General features: G+C 42.9%; 1 protein-coding gene across 1 annotated transcript in view; it reads left to right on the forward strand.

Annotated features, from left to right (window-relative positions):
* The first annotated feature begins 2,063 nt into the window (after nucleotides 1–2,063).
* The window catches only part of LOC126273435 (protein prickle-like), a 566,943-nt gene continuing 547,403 nt past the window's right edge, over nucleotides 2,064–21,603 (forward strand). Inside the window, exon 1 of the mRNA XM_049976988.1 lies at nucleotides 2,064–3,016. Within this exon, the coding sequence (XP_049832945.1) occupies nucleotides 2,787–3,016 (230 nt within the window). The 5' untranslated portion in view covers nucleotides 2,064–2,786. The remainder of the gene's footprint in view (nucleotides 3,017–21,603) is intronic.

The following is a 21,603-nucleotide window of genomic DNA, read 5'->3' on the forward strand; positions in this document are numbered from 1 at the left end:
TTTGCTTTTTTAATTTTTTCTGTGGGAACGTACACTACTGTTTTTTTTTCTTTCTAGAATTTCTAACTGCTGAGTTTTGTCGATTTTTTCTCTTTGTCTAAGACTTCTACATCTCTTAAGTACTTGTGACTTTTGTTAAGGCAATATCCTGGAAAGAGTGAATCAAGCTTCCTCAGTCTCCGCGTCCTACGATCGTCTTTAAGCCTGGTTCAGATTGACCTCCCAGTCTGTCCATTGTAGCAAGATGGACAAGATGGACACTCTTGGCATATGATCTTATAAACCGCACTTTTGTGATGGCTGGTTGTTTGTCTTTTGCATTGAACAAGCAACTACCTATTTTCAGAGAGACACAAAAATGTACAGAGAAACCCTTTGCCTTTAAAATGTTACTTATCCTGTTTGATCCTGATCAAAGATTTCTTGGAAATAAGTAGTGCGAGGATAAGAACCAGCAACCTTCTACTTGGGTGCGTGTAATAACATGGAGAGAGAAGGGTGACGGAGATGGACAGAGATAGGAAAGAGAAGGAGACGGACAGAGAGGGGGAGGAGTAGATGGACAGAAGGAGGGGGCAGGAGGAGATGCTCTAATAAGAGACTGAAATAAACACACACCCAGGTATGCAATAGTTCTGTGCATAAAAGGGCGTAGGCACATTTTCTGTATAGAAGTTTAGATCCGACTATTGTACAGAGAGCTATTAATTTTCTTGTCCAAACACGTTTCAGCACACTTATTCCCTCATGAATGGGAACTTCTATTCAATTCTGTAAAGTGTCAGCATGTTTAGGCATACCAATGAATAGTTGCTTGCATATCAGACGGTCCACAGTTCCTGTAGTTTTGTCTGTAAATAATCTGTTATTACATTTTCAAAACCAAACAATGAAGTCTTTCTGTGGTACAAACGGCATAGTCCAGACTAGCTACCCGAATTTGTGATGTATTCTGCATACAAAATGCAACCATCAGCTCTTCTGGATGCCATAAAAATTTTCTATGAATCATGATGAAAAAACTTCAGAAATCACACATGAATATGGTAATTCAGCGCTACCCCTAACTGATGCGTTTGCACTTGACCATCGTATCATTGAGCAGCTAAAATTTAAAATAATGTGTGATCAATACCTTTAAATTTGTTCGGGTTCGTCTTGAGCTGTCAAATATCAGTTTTATCTACAAGTTATAAGGAGTTCAAGAACTTAGTAAGGAAAAAAAAGTGTCTATGTTTCCAGCAGTGTCAAAGCAACGAATGCGCAGCTTAGAATATGTAGAATGAAAAACAAGACAACTTCAAGACGAATGTCATAATCTGTGAGTGTTGGTTGACTGAAGCTGTCGAATCATGAAAAACGGAGTGAGTGACAAGAAGAAGCAGCGAAGGAATGAACTGTTCTCATGCTACAGCCCAAAATCTTTAAAAGGACAGGTATAGTCTGTTTGCACACTGAAGAACGAGCAGGCGAATCTCCACTCTCTCTGCCCCATCGTAACACAAGGAGCACCTACAGGTAGTTTCACAGAATTATACCAACCCTTCCTTAAATAAATGGCGAAGCAGTGCCCAGACACGCCGGTGGAGTGTTTTACCTTCCATTGTATGTGTTAGCACAATATCAGAAATATTAACTAAGATAACAAACGGAAGAAACGCATACGACTTGCATCTACCTAGATCACTGCATGCCGTATGGCAGTTTCAACGTTCTTTCGATGAAGGTCGCTTCCCGCACCACAAACATAGCTCGCCCTTCAGCTTACAAACTATACGACGATAGCTTCTATTTATTCCGATACCCTTTAACACTGCTGCAGCTTTAACTGGAATCCGCCGGCGTCGTGCGAGGCTCCGGTCGCAGAGTACGCGGTGCGCAGCGCTGCGGCGCGCCGCCGCGCCCGGCGAAGCTGGTATTTTCAGGACGGCTACTAGCTCGCCTCGCGCTGGTAGCCCGGCCCACCGGCCGCCAGCGCCGGAGAGCTCGTCACTTCAGCGACAAGTGAAGTCAGTTTGAAGCGCGCTCCCGGTGAGCGTGGTCGTGTGCCCGCGCTGCGCTGCGCCGCCTACCTTGAGCGGAGACTTCGACGCGCGGTTAGGCGACGAACTCGTCGTGCCCCGTGATTTAAAGTGTACCCGTCCTTGGCAGTAAAAGTCAACGGGTAGTTAGCTTCCGCGGTGGTGCAGCGTTCCGCGGAAGATTTAGCAAAATAACTGGCTCTGTCACAACATTGTTGTGTACAGTAATTCTGTGTACCTTTAAAGCCGGAACAGAAGGGAACAAGTTTCGTACCTCTGTTTAATTTTTCTTTAACATGGAGTTGATAAACGCAGTGAGAAGTGTTACTATTTCTGTGTGTCAGTGATAGAGAATCGAAGCTGTTTTACATTATTTATTATTACAAGTGAAATGTGTCAGTGCATATTCCAGTTTGTAGTTTCTTTCGTGATTAATGACAAGCGTTAATACTATTTCTGTGCACCATTCACAACGAAATAGTGCCACTGAGTATACCGTAATCGATCGGTGATTATTTCGTTTGTGCTGTTGTTTTTCAGTTTGGTTGGTGAGTAACGTGAAGTGTTTCAGTTGAGGTATGATCGGTTCAGATTGTGTTCTTAACACGATCGAGCATTTATCGAAGACCGTGTACCCATTGTGTGTAACGTAGGAAGTGTAATTCTCGACGACGTGTTCTAATGCCTACCGTGTGTCAGTGACCTCTGAGCAATCAGAAAATCGTTAAGTGTAGTGTTGTAAGCTGCCAGTAATGCTTTCTGGCGATGGCTGCAGACAACAGTGGGAGTGGTGGTGGCTTGCTGATGTGCCGTCACTGGTGGAAAGTGTGTTGGTTGCACGGCGACCAATCAAAGTACTACCGCCAGCTGTATGGGCGGAGGGCAGCGGTCGTCACAACGCGACCGCAAGCGCGCCACCAACTGGAGGATGGCTCACCGGACACAGAGCGCGATCATGGTGACGTCACTCTGCCCGGCAGCTCGCACGACCATCAGTAAGTCTATAAATTTCTGATACAAAAACTGAAAGAAAGGTGTCTTCTCTGTCTCGTCAGTTCTAGAAGTTTATGTAAGTGTCAGTAGGATGACAGTCACAACTACTCAGAAATTCACCTTCAGTCAGAAATACGTTTCATTGCGCTGCATTATGATTTTTGATGCCTGTAGTCCCATCTACTTGCGTGTAGACTCCCTTTCTCTTGAGCGAGACGAACTCGTGAAAATATGCACTGCATTTTGCTCAAGGTGCACAGATGTATTAATACAACTACAGCATTTCACTGCTGTGGAACACTATTGAGTTTGGCAACAACGAAGCTTCATAGTCGATGTCAAGAATATACTCTGTACTATTATTGCAGAGTTTTTAATACGGTATAGCGCTACAACAAGCATTAAAAGTTACATAATTCTCGCATGTTTTGTTATTTCCCTCATTTACCATTTTTTTCGCAGTTTTTGGTGCGCGGTTTTCAAGATCCAGTACACGGTCTCTTAATGTCAACAGAGTACGTACCGAAGAAATAAAGCCAGCAAAAGATGAACTCTTTCTGTTCGAATTCATAGTACAGTACCATTACAGCACTGGATGGCACTTTGTTTTTGGAATCTTGCTGTGTGTTCAGCGTACTTACATTTAAATTTGGACAAAATTAAATGCAATCATGGGAGCTGATGACTGTAATCATGTTCATTGATCTGATATACCTGACACACTCTCCACCTTCGCGAAAATATTTTCCCGGGTGAATGAGTTCTCTGTTAGAGCAACTTGCTTATTAAGACATTCTGTTTAACAAGCAATAATCCACGCGATACGACGTCGTGGGGCATGAAATATAAACACACTCACGCACACACATTTGAAAGGCTGTAAGTAACGTTTTCATGCATTTCGCGGCATCATCATGCACCCGAAGTAAATAAACGTGAACGAATACCGCTTCATAACTCCTCCTAGATCCCAGCGAGTAGTCACGCTTCCGGTTTCCACAGAGGCCAGCTTAGCGGGGAGCGCAGTCACCGCTGTGTTAGCCATTCCGGGAGCGTTGCGCATGACTTGAGATATATCTGTGGCAGACATGCAATTTCGCTCGTGGCGGTAAACGTTGCGCTCGGTTGCTGCTGAGCTCGCGCTACTTTCCCTTTGCAAGGTCCAAAACCGTTCGCAGAGATTTATATGCCCCTGCGTTTTACTCCCAGTATTGTTACAACACTCTGTTGATATAGTGCTAAGCCTTAAACGTTTCGTGCTCGGGATGGAAATACACTTTAAATCACGCTGAATGCTATGCTGGAAGCTCAACTAAAATTATTTTTCATATGGTATACATCCGTGAGTAAATTTGTTGTGAACTTGAAAGTGCACTAATCTCACGTGTAATCGATAGAATTCGTCGATTTCCGTCGATAAACCGTCCTTGTGTATGATTTTCAGAGATTTTAGCTGAACACTGCTGAACAGGTCGGCGATCTCAGCAGACATTCTTTAGCGCGCTACTCTCCTGTACCAAGCCGTTTCAGTAGTGTAGACACACAAACGCTAAATATGTTTCTTTCAAATATCAGTGACGGAAAAGAGAAAAGGCTTTGCTATCGTCTTATTCGCCCCTTTGTGCGACAGTCGACCGTGGAACATGGACTATTGTAATCTCTGCATGAACAGACCCCATATTTATCTAACCTGCCCGCCCTTGTGAACCAGTTGTGCAGTGTTACACAATACCCAGAAAGTTAGTAATTAGAGCGCGTGAGTTATGTGATCGTTTTATTTCTGCTCGTGACACCGCTGTCAAGTTAATAACTAATATCCTTTCTGGAACTTAATAGCGTGAGATAACCTGTTAGACAAGATCGCACGTGATACAGAGCATATTGCTGCAGTGACAGAGCACGAAGACGGGAGGGTTGAAGCGAAGACAGTGGAGGGAGACAGTGGTCATGAGACAGAGTGGTTAATTGAACATCGCATGCACGCAGGAAAACATGCGCGTGACCAGAACTAATCTGTTTCTTCCTACGTTTGACCTACACGAGCGTTCCATTATGTTGTGTACAGTTACAACGTGAAACCAATTCATACACCGTTCCGGCAGCCAACTGTGCATCAACATTTACTACTGAGTCACGACTGAAGTCAACACAACAAACAGGGTAATCATAAGGCGCTGTCGAAAACGATGAGAGAACCCACGATACTTGCGCACCGAGTTTCTTAGGGTTCTATGATACAGCTGGTTGATGTTATTCGACGTAGAGCCACCAGAGGTAACTGTGGTGCCCCGAGCCATATAACTGTGTGGTTCTCTCATTTACGTTATCTTGTCATGAAGTAAACATCCCGTTGAAGAAACAGGTAGGTGTGGACAGGCAGCATATAGATCCGGCTCGGTCCTTGGTTTCTGATAAAATAGTCTGTAAGAAATCAGTGCTACCTCGAAAGCACGGCTTTGCTATAATACAACAATTTCAACGATTGCACAATTTTTCATACGACGAAGAGGCGATAAATAACTGTAAATAAAGCATTTAAACCTGATAAAAACATAATTTCGAAGTAAACCATTATTTTTTGTTAAAATTTCAAACGTCCTGTTGAAGGATATATTGTGTATGCATGTCTTCAATTTCTCGTGTTCAATGAAAGATTTCGAAATACCTCTCAGTTGCACCAAGAAAGTGACATAATTCATTCCTAACTTACCAGTACTAATTGTACTGTGCCACCTTTCATTTTTACTTGTCAATCTGTTCACTCTCACGTATAATCAGTATGTTTTGGTTCTGTGTCTCAGCGCTGTTTCTGTTTCTTAAGCAAATTAATAACGCTTTACACAGTTCTGTGAAATACGCCATAGAAATGCTTGTTAGATCATTGGCATCAGCAGGTAGCTGACTACGTACTTGTCATATCTGGGAACTGCCTATCGAGGGAAGATTTGAAGACGTTCCTGTGCGCAAAATCACACGTAAATATAACACGTATCTCCGAAAACACGTGTTATAGTTACGTGTGCTTCGCAACACCTCATTAGGATACTGACAAAAAAGGGCTTGCCACACAAAACATGACAAGCTACCTATAAGAAACAAAACGCAAGCGGTTCTGCAAAACCATGCAAACCGAATGTAAAGAATAAATAAAACAGAAAGCCACTGACGATGGAACAGAGGTGCTGAAATATGTTTGGGAACTTGGAAAAAACAGTGTGTTGCATAACTGGCGGACCTTATACCCAAAAATTTTAACTGCAAACACGAAAAACACAAGGAGCGTCTAATCCAAATTCTATGAATCTAACGCATCTCATTCAAACACGAAGAATGAATTTCGCGTTTATATCACAACTTTACTTCCAGACTCAACACTCGGTTTCTTCGTCATTTCTTTGGCTACTTTGGCTACCTTGATCACGGAGAGCAAATACAGCTGAACCGTTATCGTGGAGAAGAAAGTTCTGCGGCTGTTGTAAATTCTCTTTTGGATTAGGGAGTCGAACAAAGTCTTCAAATCCTCTCTCGGAACGCTCTCAAGAGCTATAGTTGGCAGTAAATGCTGCAGTTCGTGTATCCTGTTTTTAAGGTTGAAAGTCGAAAAAAGTTTCGAAATCGTCTCTAGCAAATCTGTCGATAGGTATTGTTACCACCCCTGGCAAGTTCACAATCAGTTGAATTTTGACGCGTCTTTACGTTAACTGCTAGGGTGCTTCCATGCATCTCTTCTTCGTCTTCTCCAGTTCATGGGTTGGATATTCTTGCTCGTTCCGACTTCTCAGTTGTTTCCACCGCGTCCTGGAGTCTTCCTCAACCTCTACTTCCCTTCGGCATGTAATCCAGGCCTGCACTGAGAAACCTGGTACTTTCGATTCTTTGTAGGCGATCGGTCCAACTCTGTATATGATTTATTATTTTACTCCTATTATGTGATGAGATTTTAAATTTGATGATTGCTCTAAAACGTTGTCTAGACTAGTTTCTCATCTGACTGGATCTTTCCCTATTTATTTGGTAACGCAATTTTCATACACCTACAAAGCATTTTTGTGTTTCTGTGTAAAGCGTTAATAAGTCACTTGTGCAACTGAAACCGAGCAGAGTCGCAGAAACGAACGCGAGTTGTACGTGATAGAGAGCTGATTGAGAGGCAAACAAAAATTGTGGTGGCACAGTATGTTACTCGTTACTAACGTTACTAATAATTAATAACATATACAAGGTCACTAATTTCCAGCCAACCGTTTGAAAATAGAATTAAAATTCTTTAACTAGTTTTCAACGCCAACTAGGGGCGCCTTCTTCAGAAGAAACTGTTACCTTACATTTGGTTAAAAGGGACTTTGAGCGACATCGCTCTAGTCAAAACATTAAAAACACATTAAAAACATTTTACACCTGAATACATAACAGGTATAGTCAAAATTTTAAAACAATATACAAATATGCCACTAAGGGCACTACAGTGGTATAGGACACGAGTAACAGCTGGAAATTTTTGACATTGTAATTAATTACGGTTACTGATCATCTACACTCGCAGATAGGAATGACCCTCTTATCTTCAAATTTATTGGTGAATAAATTTTTTGAATTACTTTTCTTTATTCGACTAATTATCTCAGGAACATTGTACGCAGAACACGTTTTATCGACCAAGTCCACACCTATTTTCATCTACATCTACATCTACGTGATTACTCTGCTATTCTAAATAAAGTGCCTGGCAGAGGGTTCAATTAACCACCTTCATGCTGTCTCTGTACCGTTCCACTCTCGAACGGCACGCGGAAAAACGAGCAGTTAAATTTTTCCGTTGGAGCCCTGATTTCTCTTATTTTATCGTGATGATCATTTCTCCCTATTTACGTGGGCGCCAACAGAATGTTTTCGCAATCGGAGGAGAAAACTGGTGATTGAAATTTCATGAGAAGATCCCGTCGCAACGAAAAACGCCTTTGTTTTAATGATTGCCAGTCCAATTCACGTTTGTCTGTGACACTATCTCCCCTATTTCGCGATAATACAAAACGAGCTGCCCTTCTTTGTACTTTTTCGATGTCATCCGTCAGTCACACCTGATGCGGATCCCACACCTCACAGCACTACTCCAGAATAGGACGGACAAGCGTCGTGTAAGAAGTCCCTTTAGCAGACCTGTTGCACCAACTAAGTGTTCTGCCAATGAATCGCAGTATTTAGTTTGCTCTATCCACAATATTATCTGTGTGATCGTTCCAATTTAGGTTATTTGTAATTATAATCCCTAAATAATTAGTTTAATTGACAGCCCTCAGACGTGTGTGACTTATCGCGTAATCGAAATTTAGCTGATTTCTTTTAGTACGCATGTGCTTCGCACTTTTCTATATTCAGGGTCAATTGCCACTATTCGCACCATACGGATGTCTTATCTAAATCGTTTTGCATGTCGTTTTGATCATCTGATGACTTTAGAAGAAGGTAAATGACAGCATCATCTGCAAACAATTTAAGACGGCTACTCAGATTGTCTCCTATGTCGTTAATATAGGTCAGGGACAATAGAGGGCCTATAACACCTCCTTGGGGAACGCCAGATATTACTTCTGTTTTGCCGGCCGATGTGGCCGTGCGGTTCTAGGCGCTTCAGTCTGGAACCGCGTGACCGCTACGGTCACAGGTTCGAATACTGCCTGAGACATGTGTGTGATGTCCTTAGGTTAGTTAGGTTTAAGTAGTTCTAAGTTCTAGCGGACTGATGACCTCAGATGTTAAGTCCCGTAGTGCTCAGAGCCATTTGAACCATTTGAACTTCGGTTTTACTCGATAACTTTCCATCTATTACTACGAACTGTGACCTTTCTGACTGGAAATCACGAATCCAGTCGCACGACTTGTAACGTCCCATTAGAAAAATTAATGACTTACTGTGCTGATAAATTTCTTACGTAATTTGCTTTTCAAACAGCTGAGCAAAACTGAACGTACTCAGACATTTCGCTCTTTACCTATACTGATCAACACTAAAGTGACACACAATATTTTTAGCGCAACGCAATCTGACTTTCAATAATTCATACAAAAGAATCGCCCTGACTAACATTAACCTATACCTTTCACAAATCACTTACCTCGCAAAAATCTTCGTTACTCGAACTACTGCAATACAGCGAGCGCCACTACTGCCAGCTAAATAAAAGATTCAAACTACTGAAGGCACTAACTACTGATAGGCATAGTTAGCAAATGAAAGATTTGGATAGAGAAAAAACAATGTATTTACATTAATAGTGTTCAAAGGTGATAATATATATAGCAGTTCATGATATCCAAATTTACAAATTTACTCTTTCTGGTGGACACATGTCCAGATCGTCCGCTCTCAAAATTCCGCCATCTCTCTCCCCACATCCATCACTGCTGGCGGCTCACCTCCAACTGCGCAACGCTACGCGCTGTTCACATCCAGCTGCCAAACACTACAATAGCAAACAACAATGCCACCCAGCCACAGACTGCACACAGCAGTGATTTTCATACAGAGCTCTACGTGGCGTTGCCAATAAAAAAACCTAAAAAGGTGCTTACAAACTGAGGCGATACTCCGTAGGCACGGAGTTTGATTAGAAGACGCTTGTGACGAACGGTGTCGAAAGTCTCGAATAATGCACAGCAATGGATTCTCTAATTCGGAACGAAAACAAGGTGCAGAAATAGGTGGTAATCTGCCAGCGAATCATTTCCGTGACCCGTTTGTCTCCAGGTGTACCGGACACCCCGAAACACTCGGTAGCCTCCGACGCGAACTGTGTCTCGCAGATCCGAGGCTGGCGCAGCGATTCGCAAGAGTCTGCGCGCGTGGGCCGCGCATTCATAAATATTAAACTGGAGCCGCGGCAAGGCGATCATTAGGCGGCCGCGCGTACGCACGTGTAATTACACGTGGGCCGGCGGCCGCTCAGCGCTGACACGGACGCCGGTGCCGGCCTGCACCGCTGCCGCCGCGGCGCGCACCGCAGTAATGGCCGGCTGTCGCGCACGCCGGCTGATTTGCGGGCCCGCGTCCCGAGCACCCATTACCCATTATGCTCGCTCGCTCGCGAGCAATTAGTTTTGGCGCGGCGACACGGCGCTGGCCGCTCTCCGCCGCGCTGTGACACGACGCCGGCGCAGCAGCGGCAGGCGGGGACGCCGGGGGCAACAGGTGGCGCCCTCGTCTCCAGTGCGGAGGTCTGGAAAGGTCTCCAGAGCACCGCCGTCACGGGACTTCCGTACAGCCGCCGTCGAAAAATGTTAAAGACTGCAGCCGGCAGCCCAAGACGTGACTTTCAGCCGAGAAATATCACTCTACTAAATATACCTCCATACATTGCAAGCCACATTACTGTGTCTGGCGGATACGTGGGTTATTCAGAAACTAAGGTAAGTAAGGGCGACGTACTTTAGGACAATATTCTCGAAATGTAGATGAAGACGAAATGGGAGATACAGTACTGCGCCAAGAGTTTGACAAAGCGCTGAAATACCTGAGTCGGAACAAGGCCCCGGGAGTAGACAATATTCCATTAGAACTACTGACGGCCTTGGGAGAGCCAGTCCTGACAAAACTCTACCCTCTGGTGAGCAACATGTATGAAACAGGCGAAATACCCTCAGACTTCAAGAACAATATAGTAATTCCAATCCCAAAGAAAGCATGTGTTGACAGATGTGAAAATTACCGAACAATCAGTCTAATAAGCGACAGCTGCAAAATACTAACGCGAATTATTTACAGACGAATGGAAAAAGTAGTAGAAGCCGAACTCGGGGAAGATCAGTTTGGATTCCGTACAAATATTGGAACACGTGAGGCAATACTGACCTTACGACTTTTAAGGAAAGGCAAACCTATGTTTCTAGTATTTGTAGACTTAGAGAAAGCTTTTGACAATGTTGACTGGAATACCCTCTTTCAAATTCTGAAGGTGGCAGGGGTAAAATACAGTGAGCGAAAGGCTATTTACAATTTGTACAGAAACCAGATGGCAATTATAAGAATCAAGGGGCACGAAAGGGAAGCAGTAGTTGGGAAGGAAGTGAGACAGGCTTATAGTCTCTCCCAGATGTTATTCAATCTGTATATTGAGCAAGCAGTAAAGGAAACAAAAGAAAAATTTGGAATATGTATTAAAACCCATGGAGAAGAAATAAAAACTTTAAGGTTCCCCGATGACATTGTAATTCTGTCAGAGACAGCAAAGGACTTGGAAGAGCAGTTGAACGGAATGCATAGTGTCTTGAAAGGATGATATAAGATGAGCATCAAGAAAAGCAAAACGAGGATAATGCAATGTTGTCGAATTAAGTCGGGTGATGGTGAGGGAATTAGATTAGGAACTGAGACACTTAAAGTAGTAAAGGAGTTTTGCTATTTGGGGAGCAAAATAACTGATGATGGTCGAAGTAGAGAGGATATAAAATGTAGACTGGCAATGGCAAGGAAAGCGTTTCTGAAGAAGAGAAATTTGTTAACATCGAGTACAGATTTAAGTGTCAGGAAGTCATTTCTGAAAGTATTTGTATGGAGTGTAGCCATTTATGGAAGTGAAACATGGACGATAAATAGTTTGGGCAAGAAGAGAATTGAAGCTTTCGAAATGTGGTGCTACAGAAGAATGCTGAAGATGAGATGGGTAGATCACATAACTGATGAGGAGATATTGAATAGAATAGGGGAGAAGAGGAGCTTGTGGTACAACTTGACTAGAAGAAGGGATCGGTTGGTAGGAGATATTCTGAAGCATCAACGGACCACAAATTTAGCATTGGAGCGCAGCGTGGAGGGTAAAAATCGTAGACCAAGATATGAATACACTAAGCAGATTCAGAAGGGTGTAGGTTGCAGTATGTACTGGGAGATGAAGAAGTTTGCACAGGATAGAGTAGCATGGAGAGCTGCATCAAACCAGTCTCAGGACTGAAGACCACAACAAAAACAACAAGGTCCGATCTACCGCGAAATGGAAACGATGGTGGAAACCGTGTGAAGTTACAAAGGATACTGTAATAGTATAACTAATTTGCTGGATGTGGTAATGTTTACTGTGGAAGAACAGTTGTGGTGTAGCAGGTCAGAGGATAGGGGACAAAGATGGTGGTGTTTTGATCACGGTCTGTCGGTGCGGTAAGGTCGGTGCAGCTAAGAGCCGCCAACATAGTATCATTTCGCCATCAGTTTGTTTTGTGGATGTGATTTAGTAAAATAAAAACGTTTTCATTTTAAACTGTTGTAGGTGTAAGTCATTTGTGAACGATCGTGACTTAGACAAATAATAGAATTCATTCACTGCTGTACTTAGGCTGGCTATTTACTCAATAATATAGGCCGCGAATGCAGCTGTGCACAACCAAACCCCATTTGCAGACTAGTCTTGATAAAAGGTTGTGTACAAGCCCGAGTGAAGTTGCAAACCCAGTCATCCTTTACACGGGTGTGTTGAGGACTGTCTCTAGTATGCATGTCGATAGGCATCACATCTCTCTTTTCATTTCTGAGAGCACACTGAGTACATAAATATGCCTAGAAAATAGTGTGATCTTCCAAGTATGGGTTCCCATTGCAACGTGTCGCCTGATGTCACGCTGCCCGCATGACATAACAGTCAGGCGTTTCGTTCTTCAGTTCTCGGCCGCACCCTACACGTGCAATGAGGACGCTCCTGCAGCGTTTTCGATGGGAAGTGTTTGATCACATACCATAGAGCCCGGACTTGGCTTCCTCTTCTTTTCATGTGCTCACGTTAACTACTGGCTACGAAGATAACATTTTGGCATAGGCGACGAGCTGCAGATCAGCGTAGAGAACTGGCTGAAACACAGGTGGCTGCCATCTATGACGAGGGTACTACAAATGTGGTACAATACTGCTGCGTGTAGAATCCTTAGCAGATAGGATTGACTTAGTACATCATAATAGTTAAGGGTAGCACATTTTGTATTATCACGAAATAGGGGAGAGAGTGTCACTGAAGAGATAGAGGATTTGGAATGGACATCATTAAAACAAAGGCGTTTTTCGTTGCGGAAGAATCTTCTCATGAAATTCCAATCACTAACTTTCTCTTCCGATTGCGAAAATTTTGTTGATGCTGACCTACATAGGAGGAAACGATCACCATGATAAAATAAGGGAAATCAGAGATCGCATCGAAAGATGTAGATGATCGTTCTTTCCGCGCACTACACGATACTGAAGGTGTGGTTCGATGAACCTTCTGCCAGGCACTTAAATGTGATTTGCAGAGTATCCACATAGATGTAGATGCTGCGACAAATGTCCCAGTCGGAGCGGCGACTATTTACAGAATAAAGCGGTGTGCGTCAAAATGTGGTGTGAAAAATATAAGAAATGCATATTGCTGCATAACAACTAAAAATTAGACCAAAACTGTGTGTCTAATGCAGAAAAACAACGATGTGCTAGCAGACGACATTTACCGATGAAAGCGAGAAATCAAGCGAAAATCATTACTGATGATGCTTTATCTCGATGAAGCGAAACGCGTCTGGTGAAAAAAAGTCACACATTTTTGTAGTTACAGCGACAGAACAAAAATACCCTCAAGAACTGTAAAGCAACGACAGACAATATGGCCACATAACTAAAGAATTTAATGTAGAGAAGTAGCTAGAAGGTGTACCTACTGTTGAACATAAAACGTTTTTTTTTTTAATTTCGCGACCAATTGGTCCTTATTTCCAAATAGCCGTCGTATACCACTGCTACTTTCCCATTACCTCTTCAACTTTCAAATGGTACGCGGGAAGAAAATTGTTCATAACGTCATTATGTTATCCATGATGGTTTGAGAACATTATCGCCGCTTTCGTCAATATCACTGACGAAAAGCCTGATGACTTTATAGAAGCCACACTTAAGGGGATACAAGATCAGTACGTCGATGTGTTGTCAACAGCGTCACATGCTACATATCTTAATCTTGTGTGTTTCTTATGTTATAACGTTGTTTATGCCCTCTTTTATTGCACGTACCTATTCTTCCTTATTATTGTGTTATGTCCGCCCCTGGTAGTTGTCAGCGCGACGGAATGTCATACCTAATGGCCCGGGTTCGGTTCCCTGCTGGGTCGAAGATTTTCTCCGCTTAGGGACTGGGTGTCGTGTTGTCCTTCTCATCATCATTTCATCCCCCTCGACACGCAAGTTTCCGAAGTGGCGTCAACTCGAAAGACCTGCACCAGGCGAACGGTCTACCCGACGAGAGGCCCTAGCCACGCGGCATTTCCATTTTATTGTGTTTATATTTGTACATGTGACATGCATTTAGTTTTACGACGAATAAATAAAAATAAGAAACATCTAATTTGCTTTCGAGGAAACACTGTTGATAACTTTCGCGACAAATGAAGGAAACTCCGTCTCTCGTGGTGCAGAAGTAAACTTGGGATACAACGTCTCGTCGATGGAGAAGTTCCTGGAGATCATGCTGGATTTTAGAAGTAAAGGATAGGAAGTTAGCCGTGTCCTTCTGAAAGTAACCAGCCATTCGTCTGCCTCTACCGATTTAAGGACGTGATCAGCGTGGAGAGCTGCATCAGACCTGTCTTCGGACTGAAGACCACGGTCGTCCCAAAACAGCAGTGTAATACCCAAATCTGAGTGGATAGAGGGGACTTTGAACCACTGGCTTCCAGAATAGGGGTTCAGCGCCTTGCCACACCGTTACTCCGTCATTTTTGTATCGTTTTTGGGCGACAGGAATTCCCAGGTATTATTTCGTTATTAATGTTTCCGTTGATAAGTCGCCAGTAACGAAAGCGAGTAGTAACGGAGCTCTTCGCCTATTTAGACGCTGCACGTTACTTTTATTTACATTCAGCGCCATAGAGTTAACTATATATTATACTCTGGATTCGTCAACTCTGAACTGTAGACACTGCGCTGACGGAGTGGCCGAGCGGTTCTAGGCGCTACAGTCTGGAACCGCGCGACCGCTACGGCCGCAGGTTCGAATCCTGCCTCGGGAATGGAAGTGTGTGATGTCCTTAGGGTAGTTAGGTTTAAGTAGTTCTAAGTTCTAGGGGACTGATGACCTCAGAAGTTGAGCTCCATTGTGCTCAGACCCATTTGAACCATTTTGAACACTGCGCTGAAATGGTTCTATACACTCGTCGAATGCTTCCTCTCTTTTTTAAAGTATCTTTTCAAGCATCAGTAAATGCTAGCTCATCATAGAATATGCAGCTAATACCAGTGTGAATGATTGATTCACTGTGTAATACAGGTTACACCAGAACTCCGACAAACTTTCAGATGTTGTAGTATGGATCAAAACAAGACAGGGTAAAATGCATACCTAAAAGGAACTTGTTCAATAGAAGAGATGTTTCACTGTAGCAAAGATCCCTTAAGGTCTGCGGTTTAGATGACATGTTCACTAAACTTTCTTTTTCTTGTTTTTGTCCATACTACCTCATCCGAAAACATGGAAGGCAAAGAGCTTGCAGTAGAAGAGCTGTAGCTCACAGCATCGAGGATGAACAAGTGTTCATAGCTGTTAAGGTACGCATTTTAGAATCCAAATTTACTGGACATTTTTTCTTGTTTTGATGTAAGGGACATGTCCCCAAATTTTTAAAACGTCATTCTGAAATATCCTGTACCTTTCGATACAGTAGGCGCCTTCTCCAGCACCTTCAAAACTCGACTGTAGCGAACAGCACGCAAGTTTTCTACAATTATCTGCATCTCCTACAATAATGTTAGTTTTTCACGTGATTCTTCGATATTTTTTCACCAGTTTCGATGTCAAAATTAATTTTGTGAATATTGTCGCAAAAGCAGTGCTTTTACAAAAGTCCTACTAGCGGATTTCTTATACGCAGCCATAAGCATTCAGTATTGTAGCAAAAGAAAATATTGTCATGCTAGCTTAGTAATTTTACATAACATTCCCAAATAAAATGACTACGAAGTGTTACTGTCAACATAACTGATTGGTAGTCATTACTAGTTGCTCCTCGTAATGGCATCGATCTAACAGTGGCAGCATATTGAAAAATTTATTGCCACTTTTCTGTCTCTCTATTTTTCTTTCTTTCTCCACGTGCGCGTGCACACACACCCACACACACACACACACACACACACACACACACACACATGCGCGCGGAAATGAAATTGCAGTCATTTTCCACGAACTGCGTATCATATAAATGAAACCTTTTGTGGAACTCCTTTACGTTCAGGAATGCTCGCATTGTCCGAAATCTGTTTGTGGCTGATGCCAGTCTGCGTAATTGGTAACTGCAGTAATCAGTTTTGAATTGAGAAGAAATGGTAATTCTAGGTTTGAGAGTCATCCTAGCTGTGTGAAAGCAATTTTTCTTCTCCTTCTCCTCCTCGGTCTGCGGGAAAACCGAAACGCCTCGCAACACTGTGGAACTGTGTGGATTCGTGCCGCATCCACGGTCTCGAGATGGTCTGCACGCTCTGAAACAATTCCGACTTTTTTATTGTCCGTAGCGTGGCTTAATGTAATCAAGGCAGGCAATAATTTTCTATGAACAAACGAAAATTTGCACCATAGTCTTTTAATCAAACTCTGCATTATAGCATTACTAATTTGGCTGTCTATCCGTCACGTCGTATATACACACTGTACTCAGTCAAGGGAAAAAAAAGCCCTTGGCTGATTCCTTACACACTCGTAATGTCGGCGTGACATCAGAAACAAAAGTGTTAGCAGTTGCTCTCAGGCCAGACGTCCGTGGCTGATTTCGAATGAATGATTTGTGGAAAGAAACTCCGTGCAGCCACGAATGCTTCGGAAGAAACTTCTATTGTCTCCTCACGACCAAGTTCGATCGGAAGCACTTCATGATATTGCTGCACTCTATAACGACTTTTTGGATATTTCAAACAATTGTGGCATTGTACGTGTACTTAACAAGTGGTTGCAGTAATTTTCGTGCACTACAAACTTACTTGTGACACTCAATGCACATAGCGGTACCACGTGAAACGAAAGTCATCTAATTAATTCTCTTGAGTGCCACATACAAAAATTCTCTAGAGTTGATTTCGGCTACTACTTGCCTCGACTATTTTGCACTCTTGTCTGTCTTGTGGTACCAGAACTGAATTTATGACGCATCAGATGTCCAATGAAATAAAACATTTGGCCAACTGGTGCCTGTCTCTGACAGAATTACAATGTCATCGGCGAACCTCAAGTTTTTATTTCTTCTCCACGGATTTTAATACCTACTCCGAACTTTTCTTTTGTTTCCTTTACTGCTTGCTCAATATAGAGATTGAATAGCATCGGGTAGAGGCTACAACCCTGTCTCATTCCCTTCCCAACCACTGCTTCCCTTTCATGTCCCTCGACTCTTATAACTGCCATCTGCTTCTGTACAAATTGTAAATAGCCTTTCGCTCCCTGTATTTTATCCCTGCCACCTTTATAACACAACACTGTCAAATCTTTCTATAAGTCTACAAATGCTAGAAACATAGGTTTGCCTTTCCTTAATCTATCTTCTAAGATAAGCCATAGGGTCAGTATTGCCTCACGTGTTCCAGAATTTCTATGGAATCCAAACTGATTTTCCCCGAGGTCGGCTACTACCAGTTTTTCCACTCGTCTGTAAAGAATTCGCGTTAGTATTTTGCAGCTGTTACTTATTAAACTGATAGTTCGGTAATTTTCATATCTGTCAACACCTGCTGTCTTTGGAATTGGAGCTATTATATTCTTCTTGAAGTCTGAGGGTATTTCGCCTGTCTCATACATCTTGCTCACCAGATGGTAGAGTTTTGTCAGTACTGGCTGTCCCAAGGCCGTCAGTAGTTCTAATGGAATGTTGTCTACCAGTCCAGCATAGGCCGACGAAAATCATAGCTGAGCATTCTTGTTTGCAGATCAGGTACCAAAGAAGCCCCCTTGTATTCAGAATCGTCAAAGTTAGGTCTCAGGCCCGCGTTGCTGTCGAGCGGTCTTTAACACTCGGCGCGGAGACCTGTTTGCAGAGACCCCGGCAGCATTGTCCGGCGCTCGCTCTCGTCAGGTGATTGTGCTACACGATCAGCGGCAGTAATTGTAACACACTCGCCTAATAAGGATCCGCGGGCCGTGTTGTTCCAAGGGACGCTGCGCCGAGCCGAGCCCAGCCGCGCCGCGACCTGCGGGAGCGCTTACTTATACACGCCTGCTGGGTCTTGCTTTTTTTTTCCCTTCTCTCTATCTCTACATCCCCACCCCTCCTCCGCTCCCGACTGCTCCAGATACGACCGCAGATAAAGAGAATGAATCGCGCTGTTAAGAGTGTCACTGTATCGGCCGTGCGATCGGGGCGCCTGTGACGAACAATGCACGCTGAAGGCACGGCGACGCTCGCAGGTCGTGAAGAGGTACGCGCGGAAAATCGCCCATCATAGCGAACCCGCTCCGCGCAGATGCCGAGCATACCTGCGCTCCGGGGGACACAGGCCGGCGGCTCTCTTCTTTTTTATTGTTTCTCATGTGCGTGGAATGACTGTGCGGAATGACTGGCTGCAGACGATTCCAGCCGTGGTGGTATCATGCGAAGCCATATTATTAGATTTAAGACCTCTGCTATGACGTAGAAATATGGAACACAGTCGGCAGGTGTTGTTTTTTATTCATCTTACTTTATTTAAATGTCCATTGAGCGTTCGGCAGCTCAACTTATTTTAATGTGCAACAAATTTAGTATGAAGCACAGAACGTGGAGGTGCAATGCTTAGGATTTTGGGCCCGTAGTCGGGAGTAACGGGCTTCGAAAAACCAGGTGTTAAGGTCTCTGTGGTTCCTACTTTGGACACACAATGCGAAAGCATGCCTCGCTGGAAAAAAAAAAAAAAAAAAAAAAAAAAAAAAAAAAAAAAAAAAACATTAATGCTGGGGGCGATTGAAGGAACTAGAAGAAGAGGACGTCAGAGGATGAGAGGGATCGATGGCGTCACAGAAGCAATGTGTTCCAACCTGGAAGACCGACGAGAGAAAGAGAAAAACAGGAAAAAGTGACGTGATTTGGTTCATGGGGTCACGAAGTGTCGGAACCGACTAAACGAATAGAGAGAGAGAGGTTCCTTTTACATCAAAACATTAAAGTGAAATTCACCCTTCCACCGAATGCTTTCGTTACTTCTCATTCCTGTTATACGTGCGGCATTGTCGCTTGTTGTGCCTGTTACGGACATTGAAAGTATTTCTTCTCTACACGGACGTAAAGAAAAATGAAAAACTCTTTAATGCAAATATTGGCAGTTGCTGGAAGTCGGTCGTTCGGTCGGTTGAATTCTTGGCGTGCGTGTATTACCTTACAAGTAAGAAAACAGTATCTACAATAGAGAGTAGATTGCTATCAACTTACTAAAAGTTATCGCGCGCTGACTACAAGAGGTTTTTGTTTCACTCCTGTTGTTAGTACAATTAAAGAAAGAAAACGACTATCAATACATCGCAGCAAGCGACACAACGCTTCAACATGACCATCCTTGGCGCTTTTACAGTTCCTCATCTTTGTACCCTTTAATCATTTCTAATTATTAGAGCAATTCTGGGGTTCTTACATGAGATGCTGAGATGTCTTCGTATGTGAGTTTTTAGCACACGTTACCACCATGGGCCTTTTTTTATTTCTTTTTTTTTTTTTTAAAAAAAAAGAATTGCCTTATTATCAAACGGAAGCATCCTGCCTTATAAATGTTCATAGAAAAAATTTATTACGTCAAGATTGCCTAATTACTATATTATTCACTAGACCGGTTTCGAGACCGGTTTCGGTAATTTGTCATCTTCACATGTGATAATTAAATCACAAACAGTTGTGTCATACATAAACTCAAGTTAAATCCGTTCTGAGCGTCATGAAATGTTATAAAATATGTCAACGAAATATACAACATGTCACTTGGTAAAACCCGCCATATTTCAGTGATATATTTTATACCATTTCATGATCTTCGGAATGCATAGAACTTAAATTTATGTGTCATGACCTAACTGTTTGATTAATCATCGCATCTGAGGACGGCAATAAATTTCCGGAACCCATAATGTGACTACAGCAGTAACTCAGCGACCTTGTCGTAATAAATAATTACACCTACTACAGTGGTGGCTTTTGATCAGTGCTGGTGGCGTACGATTTCTGATCACATGTTTGCGAGTGTGGGTCCTGAGACACATTCCTGACCTCTGCACAGTGTCTCGCGGAGTGAGAGCCACAGTGTCGTTGGTGAAGGTCAGGGTGAAGAGACGGAGTTTCACAGTGCCCGTCGTGTTGCAGAAGAGGAGCAGGCTTACGTGCCACAAGTAAAGATGTCTGAGTCGCGTTCGGAAGGACGACAGCTAAAATTACCATCCTGTCCGTTAGACAGACTTAAGATTTCCGCGGTTTCCCTTATTCGCGTAGGGAAAATCGCGTTGGCACAGCCGCTTTGTATTTCCCATCCTTCACCATTCCAATCTTATGCTCCGTCTCTAGCTATTTCGTTGTCGATGATGTATTGAACCCCTAACTTTCCTTCGTCTTCCAGAATCACCCATAATATTCTCTTTATCCATCTAACATTCTATCCCTGCCCGACTGCGCTTATGTTCCGTGTTCAATGTTCGCGATATCTACGTTAAAATGTTATGTAATATGCTTGCAAACAAAACGCTACTGTGCATTACACAAACGTAAGAACAACATCATACACAGCTCACGCCTGAATCGTAGACCGAAGGATGGATAAATAAAAAAAAGAGCCCCATTTCGACCTCTCCAAGCAAACTACATGAGGTCTCCCCTGTTCAGAGCCTAGAAATTTTTCCGGACCCTGATCGGGATACATCTTCCATCAGCATTGCAAAACACTACTCTGCAACTTTTCTCGCGATAACATTATCGTCTTTTGGCTTCATGTTTCTTATGATCGTCCTGTTGTGTGATTATTACTGTTTTATATTATTCTCCAGTGGAAGACTCTGCAGGAGAGACGATCAGTAGCTCGGTGCGGGCTTTTGTTGGTTTCAAGAACATGCCTTCATCGAGGAGTCAAGCAGTATATTGCTCCCTCCTACGTATTACTCACGAAGGGATCATGAGAATAAAATCAGAGAGATTAGAGCCCACTCAATCTTTCTTTCCACGAACAATACGATACTGGAATAGAAGGGAGAACCGATAGAGTTACTCAAAGTACCCTCCGCCACACACCGTCTGCTGGCTTGCGAAATATGGATGTACATGTAGATGTACATGTAGATATTTACTCGTGGAAGAGCCGAAACACTGCGAAAAATTCAAAATCATTTTTCTTAAAATAGAATTTACTTATTTAAGTTATATTGTAGCAACGTACACACTATTCTACAATGTGCCGTGTTTTATACATTTCTACATTCATTTTAATTAAAATAATAATTCCATGGTTAAAAATACAACAGAAACTGTTGTTATTTTCTCTATTACTACTGCTAATGCTACCAAAATTAGAAGGGACAGTCAAATAAAAAGGAGACAGATGGAATGGGAGGAAGTAAACGATTTATTATTTCGAAAGCAATCGCGATAGCAGTCAACACAC

The sequence above is a fragment of the Schistocerca gregaria genome, chromosome 5 (genome assembly GCF_023897955.1).
Source record: "Schistocerca gregaria isolate iqSchGreg1 chromosome 5, iqSchGreg1.2, whole genome shotgun sequence".
NCBI lineage: Eukaryota > Metazoa > Arthropoda > Insecta > Orthoptera > Acrididae > Schistocerca > Schistocerca gregaria.